General features: G+C 34.7%; 3 protein-coding genes across 3 annotated transcripts in view; all 3 read right to left on the reverse strand.

The window, feature by feature from the left end:
• The window catches only part of LOC136806879 (GTP-binding protein 10-like), a 62,483-nt gene that overhangs the window by 25,685 nt on the left and 15,841 nt on the right, over positions 1 to 20,957 (reverse strand). The window lies entirely within an intron of this gene.
• On the reverse strand, positions 4,011 to 7,392 carry LOC136806818 (protein phosphatase 1 regulatory subunit 12A-like). The gene is made up of 2 exons (XM_067063402.1): positions 7,212 to 7,392; positions 4,011 to 6,941 (listed from the first exon to the last, which is right to left on the reverse strand). Exons 1-2 carry the CDS (start codon positions 7,212 to 7,214, stop codon positions 4,203 to 4,205), a joined length of 2,742 nt encoding a protein of 913 aa, XP_066919503.1. The 5' UTR covers positions 7,215 to 7,392; the 3' UTR covers positions 4,011 to 4,202.
• On the reverse strand, positions 8,590 to 20,314 carry LOC136806829 (ER membrane protein complex subunit 7 homolog). The gene is made up of 4 exons (XM_067063411.1): positions 20,128 to 20,314; positions 9,996 to 10,312; positions 9,637 to 9,717; positions 8,590 to 9,010 (listed from the first exon to the last, which is right to left on the reverse strand). Exons 1-4 carry the CDS (start codon positions 20,294 to 20,296, stop codon positions 8,846 to 8,848), a joined length of 732 nt encoding a protein of 243 aa, XP_066919512.1. The 5' UTR covers positions 20,297 to 20,314; the 3' UTR covers positions 8,590 to 8,845.

The following is a 20,957-nucleotide window of genomic DNA, read 5'->3' on the forward strand; positions in this document are numbered from 1 at the left end:
TAAGCGATTGAAAAATATTGTTGAAATTGAAAATTTTGAAAAAGAACTTCCAGGAAATAAAGAAGGTTTGTTAAAGGTTTTCATGCAGTAAAAATTTTTGTAAAATCTCTTTTCCTCTAGATTTGAGAGAAATTTCAAATTTGATCGCCGTTTTGGGGGCCACATACTGTAAGTTGTTGATTGAAATATATCTTGAAAGGATTTCAGCTATTGGGTTATAAACCCGGGAAGGATGCATGCTGGGTATGTTCGGGTGATGAGGGTCAGTTCTTCACCTTCCAAAGTCATGCTAAGAGTTACAAAAATCAGTTCAGAAAAGTACAAAGTACTCCCTCTCAGTGTCGGCAAATCCACGATTTTTAAAGAATTTTTTTTTTGTCTCTGTAAAACATTTTCAAAAATCGAAAGAAAATTTTTAAATTCTCTTTAAGGGGCACTTTTTCACTAAAATTTTAGTCTCTCTAAGGGTCTGTTTATAATGGAGGTCCCGTCCGCACATACCCCTCATCCACCAACCCTAGTACCCACTGGTCAACAAAGGGAGATCTGTAGGTTACTAAGAGTAGAGCAGTGCAATGGTTATTTGGATAAAAGATAGATCAGTACAGTAAGCCACGAAAACACGGGAGACGGGAAACCATCGGCCTCTATTGCAATTTGGGGGAAAAAGTTAGGCGACGCTGATTCACCACAGAATCATTCTCACGGGTGCCAATTGAACGGGCGCTAAACCCCTATTGTTAATTTTTTCAATTCTTTCCTACCCCGGACATTATGGCATCCCCCCGTTTAATAATATTTGAAAATACTTTCAGCCGTTAAGAAATATTCTAATACCTAGCCCCCGGTAATTAGGTCCCAGCTTTATCTTTATTTTCAAAATTTTTGATAGAGTTTAGATTCTTAAAATCATTCGCTTAGGCGTAGTTTATATGGCCGGTTTTTTGCCGTGTCTAATTCAAATATATAAAATCGGCAAAAACGAGGCAAAAGTTTGATATTAATTGAGATCGACAGTATAAACTGAAAACTTATTTGAAGTCGACTTTAAATAAGCTTTTATTTTGAACTCGACTTTAAATGAATCGAGGAAACCACATTTTAAACAAAAGAAACAAAGAAGTTTGGTGTCTTTTCACATGAAAACATTATTGTTTGAATTAAGATCGACAAAAAAGTAGGCCGTTTAAACCAGTGCCGATCTTTTGCCGCTCTTTTTAATTAAGTTCAGCAAAATTTGCCGTGTTCAATTGTTAAGGTCGACCTCAAATCAAAATTTGATTTATACAGCCGCTCTTTTGCCGCACTCAATTAGACTTAGTTTTTTTGATGAAGTTATTTGAATTAGACACGGCAAAAAAACCGGCCATATAAACTACGCCTTAAAGTGATCTTTTCAACAAGGTATTACTTTTTATTTTCTGGTTATTTTAATTTTAATTTCCTCTCCTTCAAAGGCAAGGTATAAAAATATGCGGACTGCCAATATTTTTGGAATAGATTTTAGTCGAAACAAAGTCCAAAAAATGGCGTATACTATTTTTTTCACATTATTATCTCAGGGGCTAAATTTTTTACAACGTTTAGGCAATTTTCACAATACAACATCCAAAACGTTATCACAAATAGTTTTCAGTAACACCTTTCCCGAGTTTATTTCGACTTTTTGAAAAACACTATTCCAAAACACTGTTCTACATGCATTTAATTCAGAAAGATTCTACTACAAAAAAAGAATTATGTTAAAAGCTCTTCCGATTCTTGAGATATTTCAATTTTAAAGTTTTTTCTTAAACAAAAGTATCCCATGGAAACGGCATAGAAACGAGGCCCGGTAGAATAAAATATCTTTTAAGAGAGGTTTGAATGTAAAAACAAAGGAATTAAAACAGCCATAAAAAAGGAACGGAAAAAGCTTTTGATCTCAAATTTTCAGAATGACTTTGTATCACCAAAAGCTTCAAAAGTATGAAGTTCTCGTTTCAAACTGATGAGGTCAAAAAAAATTGATAAACTTGGGAAAGGTGTATATACTCATAGAATTATTATCAGATAGAATGAATTCATGCTTTTTTCCTCAAAATGATGAGATGCCTTGGAGTTTTTACAAGATACTTCACTAATTGGTCATTTAAAGTGATAGAGATGGCGCGTTCTTTAGAAAAAGTAATAAGATTCTTTTATTACATCTTAACGACCAACCAAATCAAATAAGAGCTTGTAAAAACTCCAGCTTGTCCCAAAATGAAGCGTGTCTGTAATGGGTCCCTTAGTTGCAATGGGAATTCAATTGCACGTGTGCAACGATAATGTCATGTCTTTGTTCTTATCGTATTTTAATTGCATATTCTCTCATGCTTGATTGGATTCTTTTGAGTTCTCAAAAAATTATTTTCAACTGGAAATTTCGGGCACTTCGGTCCCCTCAATGCAAATAAGAATTACATATTTGAAATCAGCTCATTTTATAGATTCACCAGTGTTGAAAACTATTTGAAAACGCACTTCTAAGAAAAGAAAATTGGGTGTCAAGTTTTCACCTAAATTAGTTATTCTTTCCATATAGACTAAAATTGATTTTTTAATTTTAGGAGTTAAAATCGATGGAATCACTAAATTTCAGCTCCTAAAATTCCAGATTGTAAGCTAAAATAGATTTGTAAATATCAATCGTTTTCCTAAACTAAAAATTTCGTAACTGAGAAAAAATACCGTGCAAACATACCCTTATAATGAGATTTCTATCCACGCATCAGATTTTGAGAAACTGTTTTTACGACCAATAATCACTTTTAACAAAGGGAATCTGAATAGATGATGAAGTAGCCAAAGTGAGATATTATTCTATCTGATAACAGTCTGAAAGTTATGGAGGTAGCCCTACATATTTGTTTTTTTTTCAGTGATTTCCAAAAAAATCCTATTCAACATGATTACTAATTCAATTTAATTTAAATTTGGGGATCGATTAAGTAATGGATCCTAAAAATAACGAACTTGAAGGATAGGCAAATGGATTAATGGCCATTAATTTTGGTGTGGATTTAATTGGGCGATTGATAAATTTTAAATTTGGCGGATGGGAAAGGTTTTAGGCTCTGGTAACCCAAAGATTACGTGGTATTCTACTAAAACAATGCATACAGTATATGCCCCCCAAAACGGAGGTTTTCCCTTAACGAGCCATGTTGGTACTTTAAAACCTGGAAAAGCTTCACATTCAATCCTAACACATTTCTCCGAAAAAAGAAAAATACCAAAATTTCATTTTTAACATGGCTAATTTTCTTCTTCCTTGTTTTTTCAAAAATTAGTTTCGAAAATTCCTTTTTTTGGACTAAAACCGTCAAAAGTCAAACAAGATTGGAAATTAAAAACTCTGGTAACTCTGGAAAGCATAAACATATGAAAACATACCAACTCAGTAATTCAAAGAAAGATTTCAATTAGGATAGACGTTTTGGGGGCCACATACTGTATGATAAATAGAAATTCTATCCTTAAAATTCTTTGTTAAATTTGGCGAATGAAAAATTCTTTATAAACTTCAAAATTTTGAAATAAATTTATGAATTGCTCTACACAGTTATCGAGCACTCTTTTAAATGCTGTTCAACAACAATATATGGAGATCTAATTTAGCGAGTTTTCTCAAAATTCACCAAATTCATTTATTTCCGCTAAAATAAACCCACTTACGGTAAACAGTTGAAGCTTTTTTTATATTCTATACATTTTTTAATGCCTTAATCATTGACGATACTCTAAATATAACTACAAAAGAAACCTCCTTAAAATACGGCAAATATTTTCAAATACTGGTTATACAGCTTACACAAATATATCTTTGGTAAAATCAAAGCTCTCAAGAAAATAATAATCTTGCTAAAAAGTGTTAAACCAAATTCACTTCGTTTTGTAAATAAAGTAACCATCATAATGGCTTAAATAATAGCATTTTACTATATTATAGCATTTTACTAATAAACAACTTCATTATTCCAGGACAGATTTAAATTAGAGAATTTCATTAAAACATCATTTGCATCCTTACAATTTTGCAATTAATTTACATTAATAGTTTAAGTTTGCCTATGTATAATACACCATGCCCAGCAGATCCGGCTGGTTTCAATCTCATTAAAATAATGTTGATCATTCACTGAGAATTTCCATCGAAAGTTACATAGTCCAAGAGAATCTCATTCTGCAGTTTGAATAGGAATAGCACCAGCAATAGGTGCATTACTTTTACAATATTCACAATTATCCATTGCTGTTTTCGACGAAGAAGATGATTCCTTACCAGCCATCAATCTCTTGTCATTGTTGTGTTCATCTTTATGGTGGTGAGAATGATGTGAATCATGTGCTCGTTCCCGATGCGAGGATGAAGAATGTTGATGATGGTGGTCTACTACTGTTGAGGATTTCGTTGATTGCTGCTGGTAGTTTGTTGAATGGTTATTAGATGTTGGAGGGTGCTGAGATTTTGTTGAGTGAGATTGTTGATGATGGTTTTGGTTGTTAGATCTGTGGTATTTTTGTTGACCGGTACTGTTGTTGGCTAATGGAGGAATTTGTTGTTGGATGGGAACAGCTTGTTTAGGGTGTTGTTGTAAGATGTTCTGAGGATGTTGTTGATAGTTGTTGGTTTGTGGTGCGCGACTGTAGTGGAAACCATGTGGGAGAGTTGTCGTGGCATCTAAATAAGCATTGATTTCTTCCTCGGTGTAATACAACATATCATCTGCTATTGCACCGTTCATTGATGGAGGTGGAAGGTCACGTGTGAATTGATGTTTCTCACGGCGACTCGATTCGTACGTGTTTCGTGGCTGGTAATAATTAGACGGTGCTTGATCACGTCCCCTTTGTTGGTTTTGTTGTTGTGACTGTTGATATTGCTGCTGGCTTGAAGATTGATGAGGGTACTCTCCCTGTTGTACGCGACTCGACGACTCCATCTTGGTTTCATACTGAGTAGGGTCAAACACCCCTCTTTCTTGATAGATATCGGAGAATTTAGCAGGTGGTGCAACAACTTGAGAATGTGATAATACACTGACCTCTTCATCTCGAGCAGCTTTGTACGATGATTCCATACCGGAGAAGGAGTTGCTACGACGCACTTCTTGTCGTTGTCGGATTTGTTTGGCTTTGTTACGATCACGAACTGACACTGAGAAAAGAATACCAGCATCATCACATGCAGGGGATGGGTCCATATTGGTCCGCACTTTGATACTATCTTTAAACATGGACTTGATGCCTGAAAACAGCTTCTTCTTTCGTTTGCGAGGCTTATACTCATAACCACTTTGATCATAATAAAGTCCTCCTTTTTCAGTGGTGGTTTCAGGGTAATAAAATTGATTATACCCAGCGCCTGTCTGCATTATTTCCTGTGGCGTTTTACCCGTTAAATGTGACGCTTGTTCTCTTTGCTGTGGTGCTTGTTGCAGCGTCGGTGGTTTCCGGCTTCCTACTTGAATATCCGGTGAAAACGCATATCCAAGTTTCTTGCAAGTCGGACAATTACAAAATTCATTGTTCTTATCGACCGGGTTAAACTTAACGTTCTTGGATTTGCCACCGCTCCCTGAACTGCTAAGAGTGGAATTAGCTGTTGGTGGTGTGGTACTGTACGGTTCCGTTAGCTCTGGCTGATTATTGCTTTCGTTGGATGAAGCAAGGGCTGATCGAATAGGAGTATCTTTAATAATAAGTGTCTCATTACTCAAACCAGTATGTTCCTCAACACTTTCCAAGCTAGGTCGATCTGAAGATTTAAATGAACTTCTCTCATATGTTTTTAAGTGTCCGGGTGAATGAGAATCGGCATTATTGGGTTTCCGGCGATTAGGTAAGGAGTTGGTTACATCTGACGGTTGAGTAAGGTATCCGTCATATTGGTCGGCTACAAAAGCGCAGTCGTCATCACTTTCACTTTCTGTTGTATGTGAATAATCAATATGTAGCTCAATTGTGCTTTGTTTACGTAGATTCTGACTGTGTCGTTTGTTGCTAGATGTTCGTTTTAAAGTACCACTACGTGATTTAGATTCCTCCATGCTGATTGGTGGACCGTCTACCTCACTGATTGAAGCTAGTTGAATTTTCTCTTCAATCACAGTTTTACGTTGCGGTGAATCTAACAATGGAGGGTTTGACGAAAGTGCTTTTAAATATTGTCCTGACGCTGGGTCGAAAACGACTTCTGATAAATAACCACTCGAGTATGTGAGATATTTCGTTTGTTCTTGGGCAGGGTTTTCAAGCCATAAATCCTTTTTCGGTGAAGCATCAATACGGAAAGCTTGTGAGTCTTGTTTACGAATTGGAGAGTGGATGTACATTTCACGTTGTTGATTGTATTGACGTGCAAATTCACTCCCCAGGCTTCCTTCTTGTTTGTCTTCACAGGCTAAATCTAACAGAGTATCAGCTGAAAGTACATAGAAAACGCCTTCACGGGCTGCTAGTTTACGCATATACCATTGCGCTAACTCACTGTAACCGATACGTGACATTTCCTTAGCAAGTTTGATTTTGATATCACGAGATGCTGCAAGATCAATAGGTAGTTCCTCATTCTTAGTCAAGGCTACTAAATCACAACAATGGTTCACTAAGGTGGCTAACATATCAAGATCACCTAATGCAGAAGCGATGTGTAAACAAGTCCAACCGTTTGATGTTTTTGCCTCGATGTCTGCTCCAGCTTCAAGTAATAATATTGCCATTCGACCGTTTCCATCGAGAACGCATTGCTGAAGTGCAGTCAAACCTTGACGATTACGTTCGTTTCGCTTTGGATAGATACCGTATTTGAGAAGAAGTTTCACGATAGCTTTATCATTCCGTATAACAGCTTCTTGGAAGATTTGATTTGTGAATGGATTGGCGTGGTCAACTCGATTATCAACCGTGGCAAAGTTCTGTTAACAAGAAGAAATATATGATATAAGTTACAGTTTTCTTTTCAGACTTCTAGATAAATGTAGCTTATTTTTAAGTCCTTAAAGTGCGTTTTACCGTTATGTGAGAAAACCGAAAACTCCTGGCTGTAATTTAGGGTTTTAGGCAATTTTTTTTAGAAAAACAATTACAATAGTAGATAATCTATCCAAGACTGCAATTGCGAATTGTAAAAAGTAAAACGATTGTAATTATGAAAATATTAAAAAGATAACTAGAAATATAAATACCATTTTCAACTAAAGTAGTGCAAAAACAAAATTCTTCGAAAGGTAGCATATGCAAAATGTATGTAATAAATGTTGATAGCTAATACAAGTTTAGAAGTGATTTCTCTCCTTCCCTCTCAATATATATAATTTTGTGTTGTGAGTTTGTTGTTATTCCTGTAGTATTTATCTCTCTCCTTCCATGAACCCTTTCTACTCTATTTTTTCATCTTCTCCTTTTTCAAAATTTCTTTATTCTTCTTTTCATTATTATTATTTTTTATTCTTTTTATTCCTTTCACATCAATATAGAACACAGCACACACAAAAAAAAAGAAGAAATATATTTATTAAAAGATGAGCGAAGAATCGTATAGCTACTCCTCACATTAAATAAACGACTCTTTATATTGGATCTAACCAACTAACTAAAAAAATGAATTGATGATAGACAGATCCTTTTGTGTTGGATTTTCTTTTCATAATTTCCCCCATCATCAATAACATGGTGTTTTTTTTCTTTTTCTTTCCCTATTATTGTCACACGTGGGCATCTATCTAATGAATACCGTTTGCAGGGGGTGTGATATTATTCAGGTGTTCTTCCCTTATTTCCATACTGTTGTATTGTTTTCTGAAACAAAAGAAAATAGAGGAAACTATCCTTCTTAAAAACTTATACAAAGTGATACAAATATGTGTTTAATATCTTATTCGATCATTTTAAAATCTATACTAACACCTTTTCAGCAAATAATTCTGACACAAAAAAAGTATTGATAGCATGTCCCAGGTGGTGTTTGTCACTTTCGATGCTTGGGTATCTTTCAGGACACTAAAACATTAAGGTAAACTGATTATGATTTCAAAGAGAAATCCGACCGACTTCTATTCGAGTTTTCATCAAAGTTAAAACAATCTTAATGCGATTTTCCAACCGTTTAAGATCAGGAAAAAAACGCACAAATAAAATTAGTTTTACTGAGATACTAACTTGAAGATAGATGAAAGAAAGTAAAGAAGAATTAATCAAAATTAACCAAGAGAAGAAAAAATAACAAGGATTTACTTCTCTCTGAAAAAGATTCCCATCCCTTTTTTTAATTAAATACGAGGAAAAAACCACCTGCCCAAAAAATCGTTAAACAGATGATTGAGTATTTTTGTTAGAAATATTTTAATAACTGTTAATCTTTCAGATAAAGAACATCGATTTTAAACCCTTTTTCGGTAGATAAGGACTTCCATTTTCGCTAACCTAAGGAAAAACGGTCAAAATAGATTTAGAATATTGTTTATAACAATCAATAACAAACGAATATTTTCGTCTTCTTCGCATATCCAAAAATCAATTAGAAAAATTCGACCACAAGACCAAAAATTTAAAACTTCGTGCATGTTCAAGACAACTTTTGTGAAAAATTTATCTTTGATAAAAAAACATCGTTTCAATAATGTTGATATTTTAAAATTCCATCATGTAAACTTCTGCAAGGCTTACAAATCATTTTAGCTAAATAGAAAAATGTTTTTTCCCTTTGGAACTACAGCTTCGAGTCAAAATCCCAATAAAAGTTGCTCATAATACCATGAACCATTACGACTTTTAAAGCATTGGAAAACAGAGATTTCTCTCTAGATTTAATAATAGTCTCTTATCTTGGTCTTTTAGTTGATCTTTTAGCAGGACCTCTATCCGATGATGCTAGTGATGGTTTGGTACGTTTCTTCTCAGCTCCCCCAGCAAACATGTTGGAAAACATTTCAGAAAGTTCAGGAATTTGAGGCTGATTATATTTTCCCATTTGTTCTTGCATTTCCTGTTGAAGAAAAGTCACAAAGTTTATTATCTTTAGCCATCATTCACAGGTTTTGGACCATAAACGAAGTGCGGCCAATATAAAATAAGTAAGCATATTCATCTGGTGGCTGTCAGCCGAAGAAACCGAAAATGAGACAGTCTGTCCCCTTATCTACCTATCGACGTTAGACCTAGGAGGTCAAATGCTGAGGTGGAACCCCACATCTATCCTAAGCTCCCAGTAACTTAACGCCTAGATCACCTAGTTTACCCAATCAAAGCTACTCATCTGCTGAGGTGGTGATGACCGGGGATCGAACCGACAACCTTAGTTTGTAAAGTTAATGCTCTACCGAATGAGCTACACAGTCACGTTCAACATAAAACCAAAAGATATATCCTCTTTGAATTTAAAAGATAAAGTAAAAATTCTAAAACCCATTGTATGACTTTCAGACACATCTAAATGCATGTATTACAAGGCCGGTTCCTTGATATGTTATATGGCTTGCAAAAAAGGTCTTTAACCGAATTTAGGGTCTAAAAAACCATTGACCAAGCAAAGGAATTGACATATAATGAATTAGCGGCTTTGATACTCTCAGAAGACTACTTCAGAAGTAAAATAATTCATTTTTAGGTTACCTTTTGGGCTTCAGGATCGGCCATTGACATCATTTTAGGCATAATGACAACGAATATCAAAGGTAGCACCATCATTATTACCTACAACGTCAAGAAAGATCCAATTGGTCATTTTGGATGAACTTGAGAAGTTTATGATGAAAACTAAAGCTTACATTAGAATAGAATAGTCTGGTTCGAATAACTTTAGTCAATCATCAAGTATTGCGTAGTAATAGTAGTATCCTAGTGACTGGACGAGATAAAGCAAGGTTTACACGTCTCTGCTCATTGAAGTCCGAGAAATCCTCTATTCAAATTATTTGGGAAGTATGTCAACAATACCAGAAACATGATATTTTCAAAATAAAATAAATTACCATTGGGTTGAACAAGAAATCCGTGACTTTCATAGTTTCCCTGATCTCAAAGAAGGGGGCTGGTTTAGATGCCACAAATCGTAGTGGGTAAGGGACAACATGAACAGCTTTTGGTTGTAATAGATTCAACTGACGCGCCCTGATCTTGCCACCTTTGTTGATATCAACACGGAATCTATCGAATAGATAATTGGCTGATGCAACCTCAACAATGTAGGAGCCTGAAGGGATGTTGTTAATCACAAAAGTTCCATCTGATTTCAAAAATCCTTTATAAGCACCGCTGTCAACCAAGATTGATGTTTCACTTTGCCAATCTATAAGTGTGAGAAAAAAACAAAAGGAAAATATAATAATTCACGTTTTACTCAGTACTGCAAATAAGGAAATTTCAGTTGGCCAGTAATTTTTTGAGCGCAACGAAGCACAGAACCTCCAATATTAGGGCCAATATTAAGAAACCAAATTTCAAATTCAAATTTGGCTATGACGGCACAGATCGTGGGAATGAGTGCGACAATAGTAGTTGAGAGTTTGCTGAGCCCTTATTGAATCAAATCTTTTGTGGGGAAATACACGCTTTCTTTATAAGAATAGTGCTTAAAAGAATATTAGGGTGAAAATTGACTAAATGTTAAGATTATCTTAAGAATACCTTGAGGGATAGATTTTATGGATTGACAAAAAATAATAAAAATACCAAGTCAATCGTGAGAAATACTCATTTCCCCTAAAATTTACTGAAGAGTATTTCTCCAAATAAAAAAATCCGAATTATACAGTAAGAAAAATTTTTCCGGAAAAAACGCCGTGAGCCATTTTTTTGAGAACCTTGCTCTATCTCTGTGCAAAAAAAATAGAAGAAACTGTTGAAGCACTTTCACACAAAGCCCAGAAAACCCCACTTTTAGGCACTTTTTGGCCCAAATTTGCCCAAAAAATTTTCGAAAATCGCATTTCATCAGGTTTTAAATATTACTATTTTATATCACTGTGCAAAAAATCAGAAACAAATACAAAGCCAATCGCGAGAAATGCTCATTTTCTCTAAGAATTTCCCCAAATAAGAAAATCCAATTTTTACGGCAAAAATCTGCCAAAAAATTTTTCCGGAAAAAACGACTTGAGCCATATTTTAGAGAACTTTGCCCTCTATCTTTGTGCAAAATATCTGAAAAAACTAATGAGCCAATCACAAGAAAAGCTGGCAACAGGAAAATGGTAAAAGGGAATTTCCTCCAAAAAACGAAAATCCGTATTTTACAACGAAAAAAAAATTTCCAAGAAAAATCACTTCAGCCAGATTTTAGGGTGCCTAGCACTCTATCATTCTGCCAAAAATCAGGCAAAACTAATGAAGGAATTTTGAAAAAAAACACCTTATTTTAGGTAGTTTTTTTGGCCCAAATTTGCCCAAAATTTTTTTTTTTCAAAAATCGGGCTCCGTCACTTTTTAGACCTTAAGCTATTTTACATAATTGTGCAAAAAAAAAAAAAAATAATAATGAGCTGATCCCGAGAAAAGCGGACGGGCGGACGGACGGACGGACGGACGAACAACGGTCAAATTAAAGGGCCTCCAGGTAGGTTCAAAAATATAAAAAATTCCTTCTCTAGTGTCTTCTTCTTCTTAAAAATTTTGATAAAAAAATAAGAATCAATGAGATTCACAAATTTGCTAAGAAAACTTCACCTTTAGCCAAAAGACTATTTTTATAAAACGGTTTACGATGGGGATGAGTTTGGTAATTTTTATAAAAAACGACCTATAAACTTTTAAACAGTTGGGAGAGAGCCTGGTTAGGCTCCTCATATTATCGCACTATACACACGCGCCGCATATATTACGTTTTAGTAATACAAACCCAAGTATTTTTTAAACCCTTATGTTATCTTTTTATAATAGCCAATAATCTTTTAGTTTAAATTATTTATTTTTTATATCCAAGCTCTCTTCACGACCTCCTGAAATCCGCTTTTGATTATAATACACTTACTTATTATACCTCTCTAATATTCTTAGATAAAACTTTTTTTACATGCTTAGCAATTTTGTTGCTTTATACTAATTCTTCTTTTTTAAGCATAAATTCTTTAATCCTCAGTAAGCTGAATGCAGAAACTAAGTTGTTGATAACAAAATCCGCAATGGGCAAAGGTAATCTAACAGATTACAACGCCCTCCAAACAGCATCACAACTGGGGATGAGTTTGGTAATTTCGAGTTGTGACTCGAGAGTTGTGACTCGAGTTTTGTTGACTCATTATATCAAAATAAATTAAAGTAAAATGGCCAAAAACTTTCAATGAAGTTTGTTTTGGAGCTCAGGGGAAGCTCTAAAACGAAAATAAAGAGAAGAATTTTCTCGAGTTTTAATTATGTCTGAAGTTCTCTAAATGTTGCTACAACGCCTTAAAATAACCAACCAGTATGCCAAATTTGAGCTAGTAAGTATATTTGCCAAAACTTATAAAAATAACAGACTGAAACTCGATGGGGATTAATATTCCAATATTTCTTATGGCTGGGATTTCAATTCCTTTGCTTTCAAGTCAAAAAATTCAGTGGGATAGGAAAAATAGCATAATATTTTGCAGTGAGGATTGGTTTATTTGATTACTTTCAGTGGTGACAAAAATTGGAGGATAATTTTCCACCGGGGACGATATTTTGGACATTTTTTTTCGAATGGGAAGGGGTCCCAGTGGGTCTGTGAGAAGGGGGTGTTGTATTTGAATGGTGTTTTACTGAAATATACTCAAAATGAAGTTCTGTTATTGTTGTCAACATGCTTTAAAAATTACTAGAGCACTAAGACAACCCAGAATTGAAATTGAAACTTCAGCCCATACCAAAACAAATCAAATAAAATCTGGTCTGGATCTTATAGGCGTACTGTTGAAAATTCCTTTAAACAGGCTCTTAAAATCTCGAAGAGTAATATCCAATAAAGCTATATTTATAGAATTTCTTTGACTGGATATTTTCCTCAAAAAGTCTCAAAAATACTCACATAAATATCTTTCCATTTCCATAGGACTTTGTCGACAAAATCAGACAATAAACCTATCTTTTAGATCTTATCTTCAAGCCTTATCACTTAATGATAGTATCAGTTTTGTCAATAAAAGCTTTCAAAAAATGAGTTTCAAAGGGTATCTAGTCCAAAATGACCCCTTACTTACCCCATGAATGCTCCATCAAATTTTTTTTGCTTTGCCAGTCCTAAGGATAAGTCCTACAACATAATGAAAAAAAAAACCTACACATACTACTTGTAAAGCATGAACCAAAAAAAGACCATTTCGTCGCTAGACTACTTCTACATGTTTTCTTTTTATAAGCAAGTGTATGCCCCTTGGTCAGGCTCGTATATGTAAGTCTAAGTTCTCAAAGCATCCAGGCATAGGTTATGCTTATTAGATGCTTATGAATCATGCTTATGATTCATCGAATCATGCTTATGATTCATCATGAGCCAAAGTTTTTAGTGAAATTTCAGAAATTTTGTAAAAATTTGTTCAGATTTTGGGAGCAGTGGAATGTAGGAAACCGTGGAAAGTCTTTTTTTTTAAACCTTTTTAAACAGATAAAAATGACAACTGGAAAAATATTTCAGGCTGACACATATGCTTATGTTATGTTTAGGAATTCTGCAAACGTGAGCCTTCATATGCTTATAAGCGTTATGGTTATAAAAAGAAAAACATGTATATCCTTGAAATTTTGCTCCCCTGAAGGTCAAGTTGGTATTAATACCAAACTAAAGGGATAGGTATTGTTTTGAAAATCATGATTTTTAAGTTGGTATTGATACCAATTTCAGGGCAACTTGTTCAAAAGGTCAAAAGTCAGGCTTTTGGGCTATGGGTGGTATTATGAATATTGACCCCCCTGGGATTTATCCAAGCTGTTTGTACTCAGCAATTTCATCATGACTTCTACAGAATCAACGACTAGTGACCCGGCTGTGTTGAATTTTATGCCCCGATCAACCAACTCATTTTTTTACCTAAAAAAACGATCCAATCAGAAGTTATTTGTGATCGCAGCCTTACTATTCTCGGGTACCTAATAGCCGGGGGGGCGCTAATTAAATTTTCCACCCAGGACATTCTTATTCCAACCCCCCACCCCCGTTTATTGATTTTTGGGAAATTTTTTTTGAAAGTTCCCTCTTTTGCCCTAATTCTGCTGTATTAGCTCCCTTTTTGAAAATTTTCCACACAAGACATTTTTATTCCAACCCCCCACCCCGCTTATTAAGTTTTGAGATTTTTTCCAACCCCCCCTGCTTATTCCAAACCACCCCCCACCCAAGAGTAGGGGGTGAATTGTACCAAATTTGTATCATGGGTTTGTAAACAAGACAAACTGTCTTCAAATTGCCACGGAAGAAGATGTGTTAGGAATTAGAATTTGAGTTTTTGCAGGTTTTTGTGGATTTGGTACTGTGGCAGAAGGTATCAGTCAGGAATCAGTCTTTGTTTCGTCTCTGAAATATTAGCAAAAATCTTTGACGGACAATGATGATCCGCAGGACTATCGTAAAGCTAGCGTCCCTTCGCGTACTTTTCGCTTGAGAAAGACAGATTGGCAGATTAAAGTTTTTCACCCTTGCGGGAGCTCGCGGACTTCTGGGAGCGTTCTCGGCTCAATCCTCAACTTAGCTGCGGCAGATCAACGGATTAGAATAGGTGGATTAACTTCTCTCGTTGCTCCCAAGAGAGATCCATTGTCTTCTCATTGTTACAAGAAAAATCTGTAAATGACTCTGCGCACTCCTCGTTTAGTTTTTTCATTGTTTTTATAAGAACAATTTTCCAATTTATACAGTTTCGAAAACGAATTTGTCCTATGATTCGATCAATTTTGATGATTTTGCAAATATTTTAAATCCTGCACTTAAGTTTTAGCATCAACAAACGCTAGACCAGTTTTAATGTAAATTTTTAATCTTTTGTCAATGGCAATCTTCAGATAAGTGAAAATTAACGTATGGTCTATAACTAAGAAACTATCGATGGGTCACGAATGGGTTGCGTACTGGTGAAAGAAGACTGTATTTAGAATTAGGAAAATAAATTTCAAATTATTTGGCTAATTTCTGCATTGGATAGAAAGGGCTAAAAAAGTGCATTTTCTTATTTAAAATGTACCACGTGATACGTAATGACCAATGAAAATGTTGAAAGTAATGATTTTTTACAACTTTTTTACAACTTATCAAGTTTTAATTGCTAGCAAACTCGTAAAAAAGTTTGATAACCTAACGAGGAGTGTTTTCTATGAGTTCTTAATCCACCTATTCTAATCCGTTGGGCAGATCATTTCAACGATGGAAGTTGTTGGAATGTTTACAAGGTTCTTGACAGAAAATTAATGATGTCAGTGATGACAGTGCCATTATCAATTTTGTTAGATCTGACAAATTGATGTTTGTGAGTGCACTTTTATAGCTTTTTATTTCCATTGAAGTATCATATTCTGGTTTTTATGTTATTAGATGCTTTTTTAGAGCTTGAGAGCTAGCCTGCCTATGGAAACCTAGGTTAAGTCTCAGGGTATGGGTGCTCCTAAGAAGGTCTTCAGCCCTATATTGTGACTCTCGAGCTCCAATCCTAACTCTAACTGATAATAACAGAGCCCCAGTCTAGGCCCACAGACTGAAAAATTTCACATGACGAATGGAGCGACTGAATTGACTGAAAGAAAACACCATGTATATTTAAAACACACCAAAAAAGAATCTCAATACACACAAAAAATCAAATGATAAAAAAAAAGAAAATGTGCAACAAGAAAACAAAAAACAGGTCAGTCGAGCACACTGTCATATTTCAAACGGCAAAAAAATGAGTAATCTCATCATTTAACGCCATGCTAAACAAAAGAAAAAAGAAAGATCAAAGGCTTTTATGAGCGTTAATCTGGTAATGTCACCCAAAAAGGTGAAAAAAATTGGAAAAAGTAAAGTTTTTAAGTTCAATTTTATCCTTAGATAAATGTTTCATTAAAGACTTCAATTTTTAGAAAATACAAATATCAGAGCTTAATCAAACATGCTTAGTCAAGAAATTCGACCTAGAGTAGTTATAATGAGACAAATTTGGCAAAAAATTCTTTGTAGTTTAGACTAATGTGCAATTAATGCATTTAACTTTTATTCAAGCTGTCAGGCTCAAAACCATCTTTTTCAAAGAAAAACAAAGATTATTTTTTCTATTAAAATTTTCATTTTGGACCTCAACTTGACATCAGAGTATTTGTTTTTTATTTCTAATAGCTTTGGCATTACTTCCATATAATAAAACTGCATGCCAGCTTGCAAATACACTTCATCAGCAACGTTTTAGACAAAAAAGTTACGTCCGCAACATGAAATAAAAATGAAAGAGAAAAATAAAGTGAAATCTTCCCAATAGAAAATTATCAGATTTTTTTCTGGTTGAAACCAACTTGAAGTTATCTTAAAAAATGCAAAAATTTGTCAAAGAAACCTAAAAATGCAGCTTGGAGGCTGAGAAAACTTCATGATTGAATCATTGTACAGTGATGTTGATCTTTTTTTTTTAAACCTTATTTTCCGTTCACATTTTGAATGAAAACCCCCTCTAGAAAAATTTGAGTACCTGATATATCAGAAAAAATGACTGTTTAAAGCTTGCCCATATCAATATTGATCAGAATCAATAAGAATAAGATTTGATATGACTACATACCCCTAGAGATTCCATGTGTTGGCCACATTACCATCAGACCAATGCTCTTATAACATTAGGTACTTAAAATGTTCAATAATAAGTTGTGGTGAAAATGAAAATACAATATTCGTTTTGCAACTCTTATTAGGAACACGATGATATATATTTCTGTTATCCCAACACTTGCAGTCCGAAAATACAGCAAAAGATTGAAAATATTTCTATGATGAAGTTTCTCAGATTTCCTAAAAGAAATTCCATGTTTGGCACTCCTACACAGTAGAAAAAAGTAAAGAGATGAGAAATATGTTGTAAACACGATGCGAGTAGTAGTTATATTCCCAAGTGATTACAAGAACTCATTCTTTAAACAATGGTAAGTATTTTATTACGTCTAACAAAGGAAAAATCAAGTTTTTAGATGTCCTGAGATTTGAAGATTGCTACTATTTTAATTGCTTTGATGGATTCAAAAAGTTACTCTGCGATGAAATATTATGGTGTTCTCTTTCGATAAGGCTTTTTGCTTTGCTTTTTTGTATAGAGATGACTTGAAAAGATCGCTCAGCTAAAAATAGCGATCTGTTCTAAGAAAAACAGGAAATTTAAAAGGAAGTAAAAAGCCCTTTCTACGATTAAAGTAGGATTTAGTGCATGTTTTAACTTTCAAAGTTAATTTTTCTCATTCTTGTATGTATTTATGACAATTGACATTAAAATATTAATGTTTCTTACAAATTCAGAAAAATAATTTCCTATTTGTGTTTTTGGTGTTGTACATCACTTTTTGGGCCAAAATTGGGTCATTTTTAGGCCGAAATCCAAAAAAACAACAAAAGTAACCTGAAAATAACCCTATCATGTTATATATCCAGTGGAAGTGGAATTTTGACTAGATTTTGAATATCCAAGTTTCATGTCCTAAAAAACAACTTAACTCAAATTATTATGCTTTAACAGCTAAAAAAAGACATGGGTATGAGCTTTTTGCTTATAGCTTTAGTTCGACTTATACCTTGTTGTACCTTGCCGCCCAATTTTTTATTTATATTCCGAGGGCGTATTGGCGGCCGCCCATGGGCAATTCTTGCGGGCTATCCAATATCTACCCCATCAGATGGGACAAGCTGGAGATTTTACAAGCTCTTTTACGATTTAGTTGGTCGTTAATTTGTAAAAAAAAGATTTTAATTTTTATCACTTTCTTTAAAGAAAGTGTCATCTCTATTACTTCAAATGAGCAATGAATGAAGCATACATAATAAAAAAGCTCCAGCTCATCCCTGTTGGACGAAAAACAGAAAATGCTATTTACAATTACATGCTTTTTTAAACGACAATCGAAGTCATTGAACATCAATCAAACTCATCGAACATCAATCAAACTCATCGAACATCAATCGAACTCATCAAACATCAATCGAACTCATCGAACATCAATCAAACCCTATCGAGCACATCAATCGAGAACTTCATCAAACAATAAGAACAGTCATCGAACTAAATCGAACTTGTCAAGAAATTTTCGTAAAGTTTGATAGCTGTTCGAGCGGGTTCAGTAATAGACCTTTTTCTGCCATCTTGAATTGTATGCAAAAATACAGGAACGAAAATGCCGTGGTTGGATTTAGTTGGAAAGTATGCAAAACATATGCAAGTTTACACAAAGATTAAAAAGACAACAAAGCATCTTATAAATAAATATTATAATCATTAGAACAATAAAAGATGGAATTTTTTAATCCAAAAAGAAATATTTACAGAATAACAAAAGCCTTTTAGAAATTTGCTCTTAAAGACATAGCATATTTTGTTTTCATGCCATTAAAAAACTCGGAAGTACACACATCAAACTTTCAAAACACGCAAACTGAAAGCAGTAATTATGACGTCACACAGTTACATCAATATGCCTTCTTACCTGTCTTTAAAAATATAAATAAAAGTAATCACGGAAAAGGACGCGAAAAAAAAAGACATAAGTGTGAGAACAGAGTAATCAAACTCGTTAGAAAAAGTACTATTAGAAGTCATAAAAAATCAACCTGAATAAATGCAATCGGAATCCCAGAGAACTTCATAATTCCCCAAACAACATTTCATTACTATGTCAAACTCCCATTACATAAATTTTACAATTACGTCAGAGTAGACTACGCTCGCCACCGAAGAGGTTTATTTGGAAAGGGTAATTACATTTTATTGTTCGCTTCTTTTTTAAAGATTGGCCGGGTTGGAAAAGTATGAATTTCTTTGTACATATTTTACCTACCCCAAATATTTAGGAGGCTGAGTTTAAAACAAATTGTCAAGTTGAAACGAACGATAAATGTATCAAGGTCTGTTTTATTCACCCCCTGGTGACTTAACAAAAGAGACTTAACTCGATGTTACAATCCAATTATTGAAAGTTTGTCTCGGCCTTTTTATAATGAGCGAGACATACATTCTCTGATTACGCAATTTTCATATTGACATTTTCGAGGCATTTTGATGTAACTGTCACACATCATCAATGTTTTGATTTGATCATTTGGCGGCTCTATCCCCAGGAGAATAATTTACCGTCAGCCGAATAAGGATTATTTTTTACCTTCGCGGGTGATTTTTCAGTTTGAGTTTATGTCTAATGTTATGGTCTTTTGAATAGCCTGGGTATCCAGACTCAAAATTTTAGAAAAAAAACTCTTACCTCAACATACAAAGATTCTAAAATTTTAGAGTCTGGTGCAACTAAAAAAGTCTGATACAGTTTTGAATGACACAGTCTGTGAGTGAACCCTTCTTGTTGACAGAATCTCAAAACTTTGGAAACCCAGGCAGACACACATAATTACTTACCATAAAACCTCTTTTACAAACTCAAAAGCCTTTCAAAACTAATTCAAACCACATCCAAACGTCAGCCACATTCATAAAGGCTCCTTTCCATCAGCCATTTTGTTTAGAAATGAACCTGTGTTTTCATTTTCATTTGTTTATCTTTTTTTGCCATGTCAGCTTTTTCCATAAATTATGCGCACACATCGAGAAATATCGAAAAGCCTGCGAAAATTCTGCTCAGTGACTGGGCGCGTACTGACCAATTAGAGATACTCGCATATGCAGGGACAGATATCCCTGCAGACGAGTTACTTGGACCAGACCGTAAACCAGAGACAAGATTATAAGAAACTAGACGGTGAAATAGTTTATGGTCTGGATATCTAGGCTATCTTTTGAAGTGCTTGTTCCAAGAGATGAGTGAAAATTATTGTTTTTAGTTTTCAAGAGAAGCTAATTTTATCGTTTTTTATTAATACTTTCTTTTTCCAGACTCCCACGCTCGATAGGATCGATCAGCTTCTGAGAGGTTGTCCCACCATAAATTTTAAAACTCGGTCTTATTCCATGCAATAGTTAATGTAAAAAAACGACTTTAAGTTACCTGTTGGTCTAGATCTGTCTTTAGAAACTGATACTTTGCCTTCTATCTTAAACAAGAGAGGACTTGATTCGCTCTCATTACAATTTGATGTTTGAAAGAGAAGGAAAAAAACAAACGAAATCGTCGAAAATTTCGCCGCCATCTTGAAAATGCTGTAGCCTTGAATCATGTTCGTTTTCTCTCTCCCAGCATGGCGTTCTCTCTCTCAGAGTTTCTGATGCTCTGGGCGTATATTTCCACGGGGCGGCCTCTCGCGCCTCCCGAATACTGCTGGGAGAACAAGTAGTGTCTTATCTTTGGTCTTAACTTACTTAGGGTTTGAAGTTCGAGTTTTAGCTCCGAGTTTTAACATTAGACTTTAAAGGGCTTGGATCTGAGCAGGAACCAAAAGCCTCGGGTGTTTTTCCAACACAACCTTACGTGTTATACAGTGTATCATTGCATTATCAAGCTAAAAAAGAAGTATCGCAAGCGGCAAGTACACCCTTATAATAGTAGTGCACACCGAGTGCATTTCGAGGGTCTCAAAAAACCCACACCCTTTGGGCGGCACATGCCGTGGGTCGGACCATACGGGAGTGCTCCCACCCCGGCGGGTTCAAAATATCCGCCCTTCCTTAGATTCAACTCAAATTATCATCAATATTCGTAAAACCAAATTGCATTTTTGTGACGGTTAAAGAGGTTTAATTGCAATTTTAGACTCCCCGCTGAAGCAGAAATTGGGATTTTCAATTTTTCAGACAAGAATCTCCCTACAACATTTAAAAAACTGCAATTTAGTTTTTAATTTAAATGCCCTATCATGGAGGTATTTATAAAGAAAAACA

This window comes from Clytia hemisphaerica, unplaced genomic scaffold, assembly GCF_902728285.1.
Source record: "Clytia hemisphaerica strain Z4C2 unplaced genomic scaffold, Clytia hemisphaerica genome assembly, whole genome shotgun sequence".
NCBI classification, from domain to species: Eukaryota; Metazoa; Cnidaria; class Hydrozoa; order Leptothecata; family Clytiidae; genus Clytia; species Clytia hemisphaerica.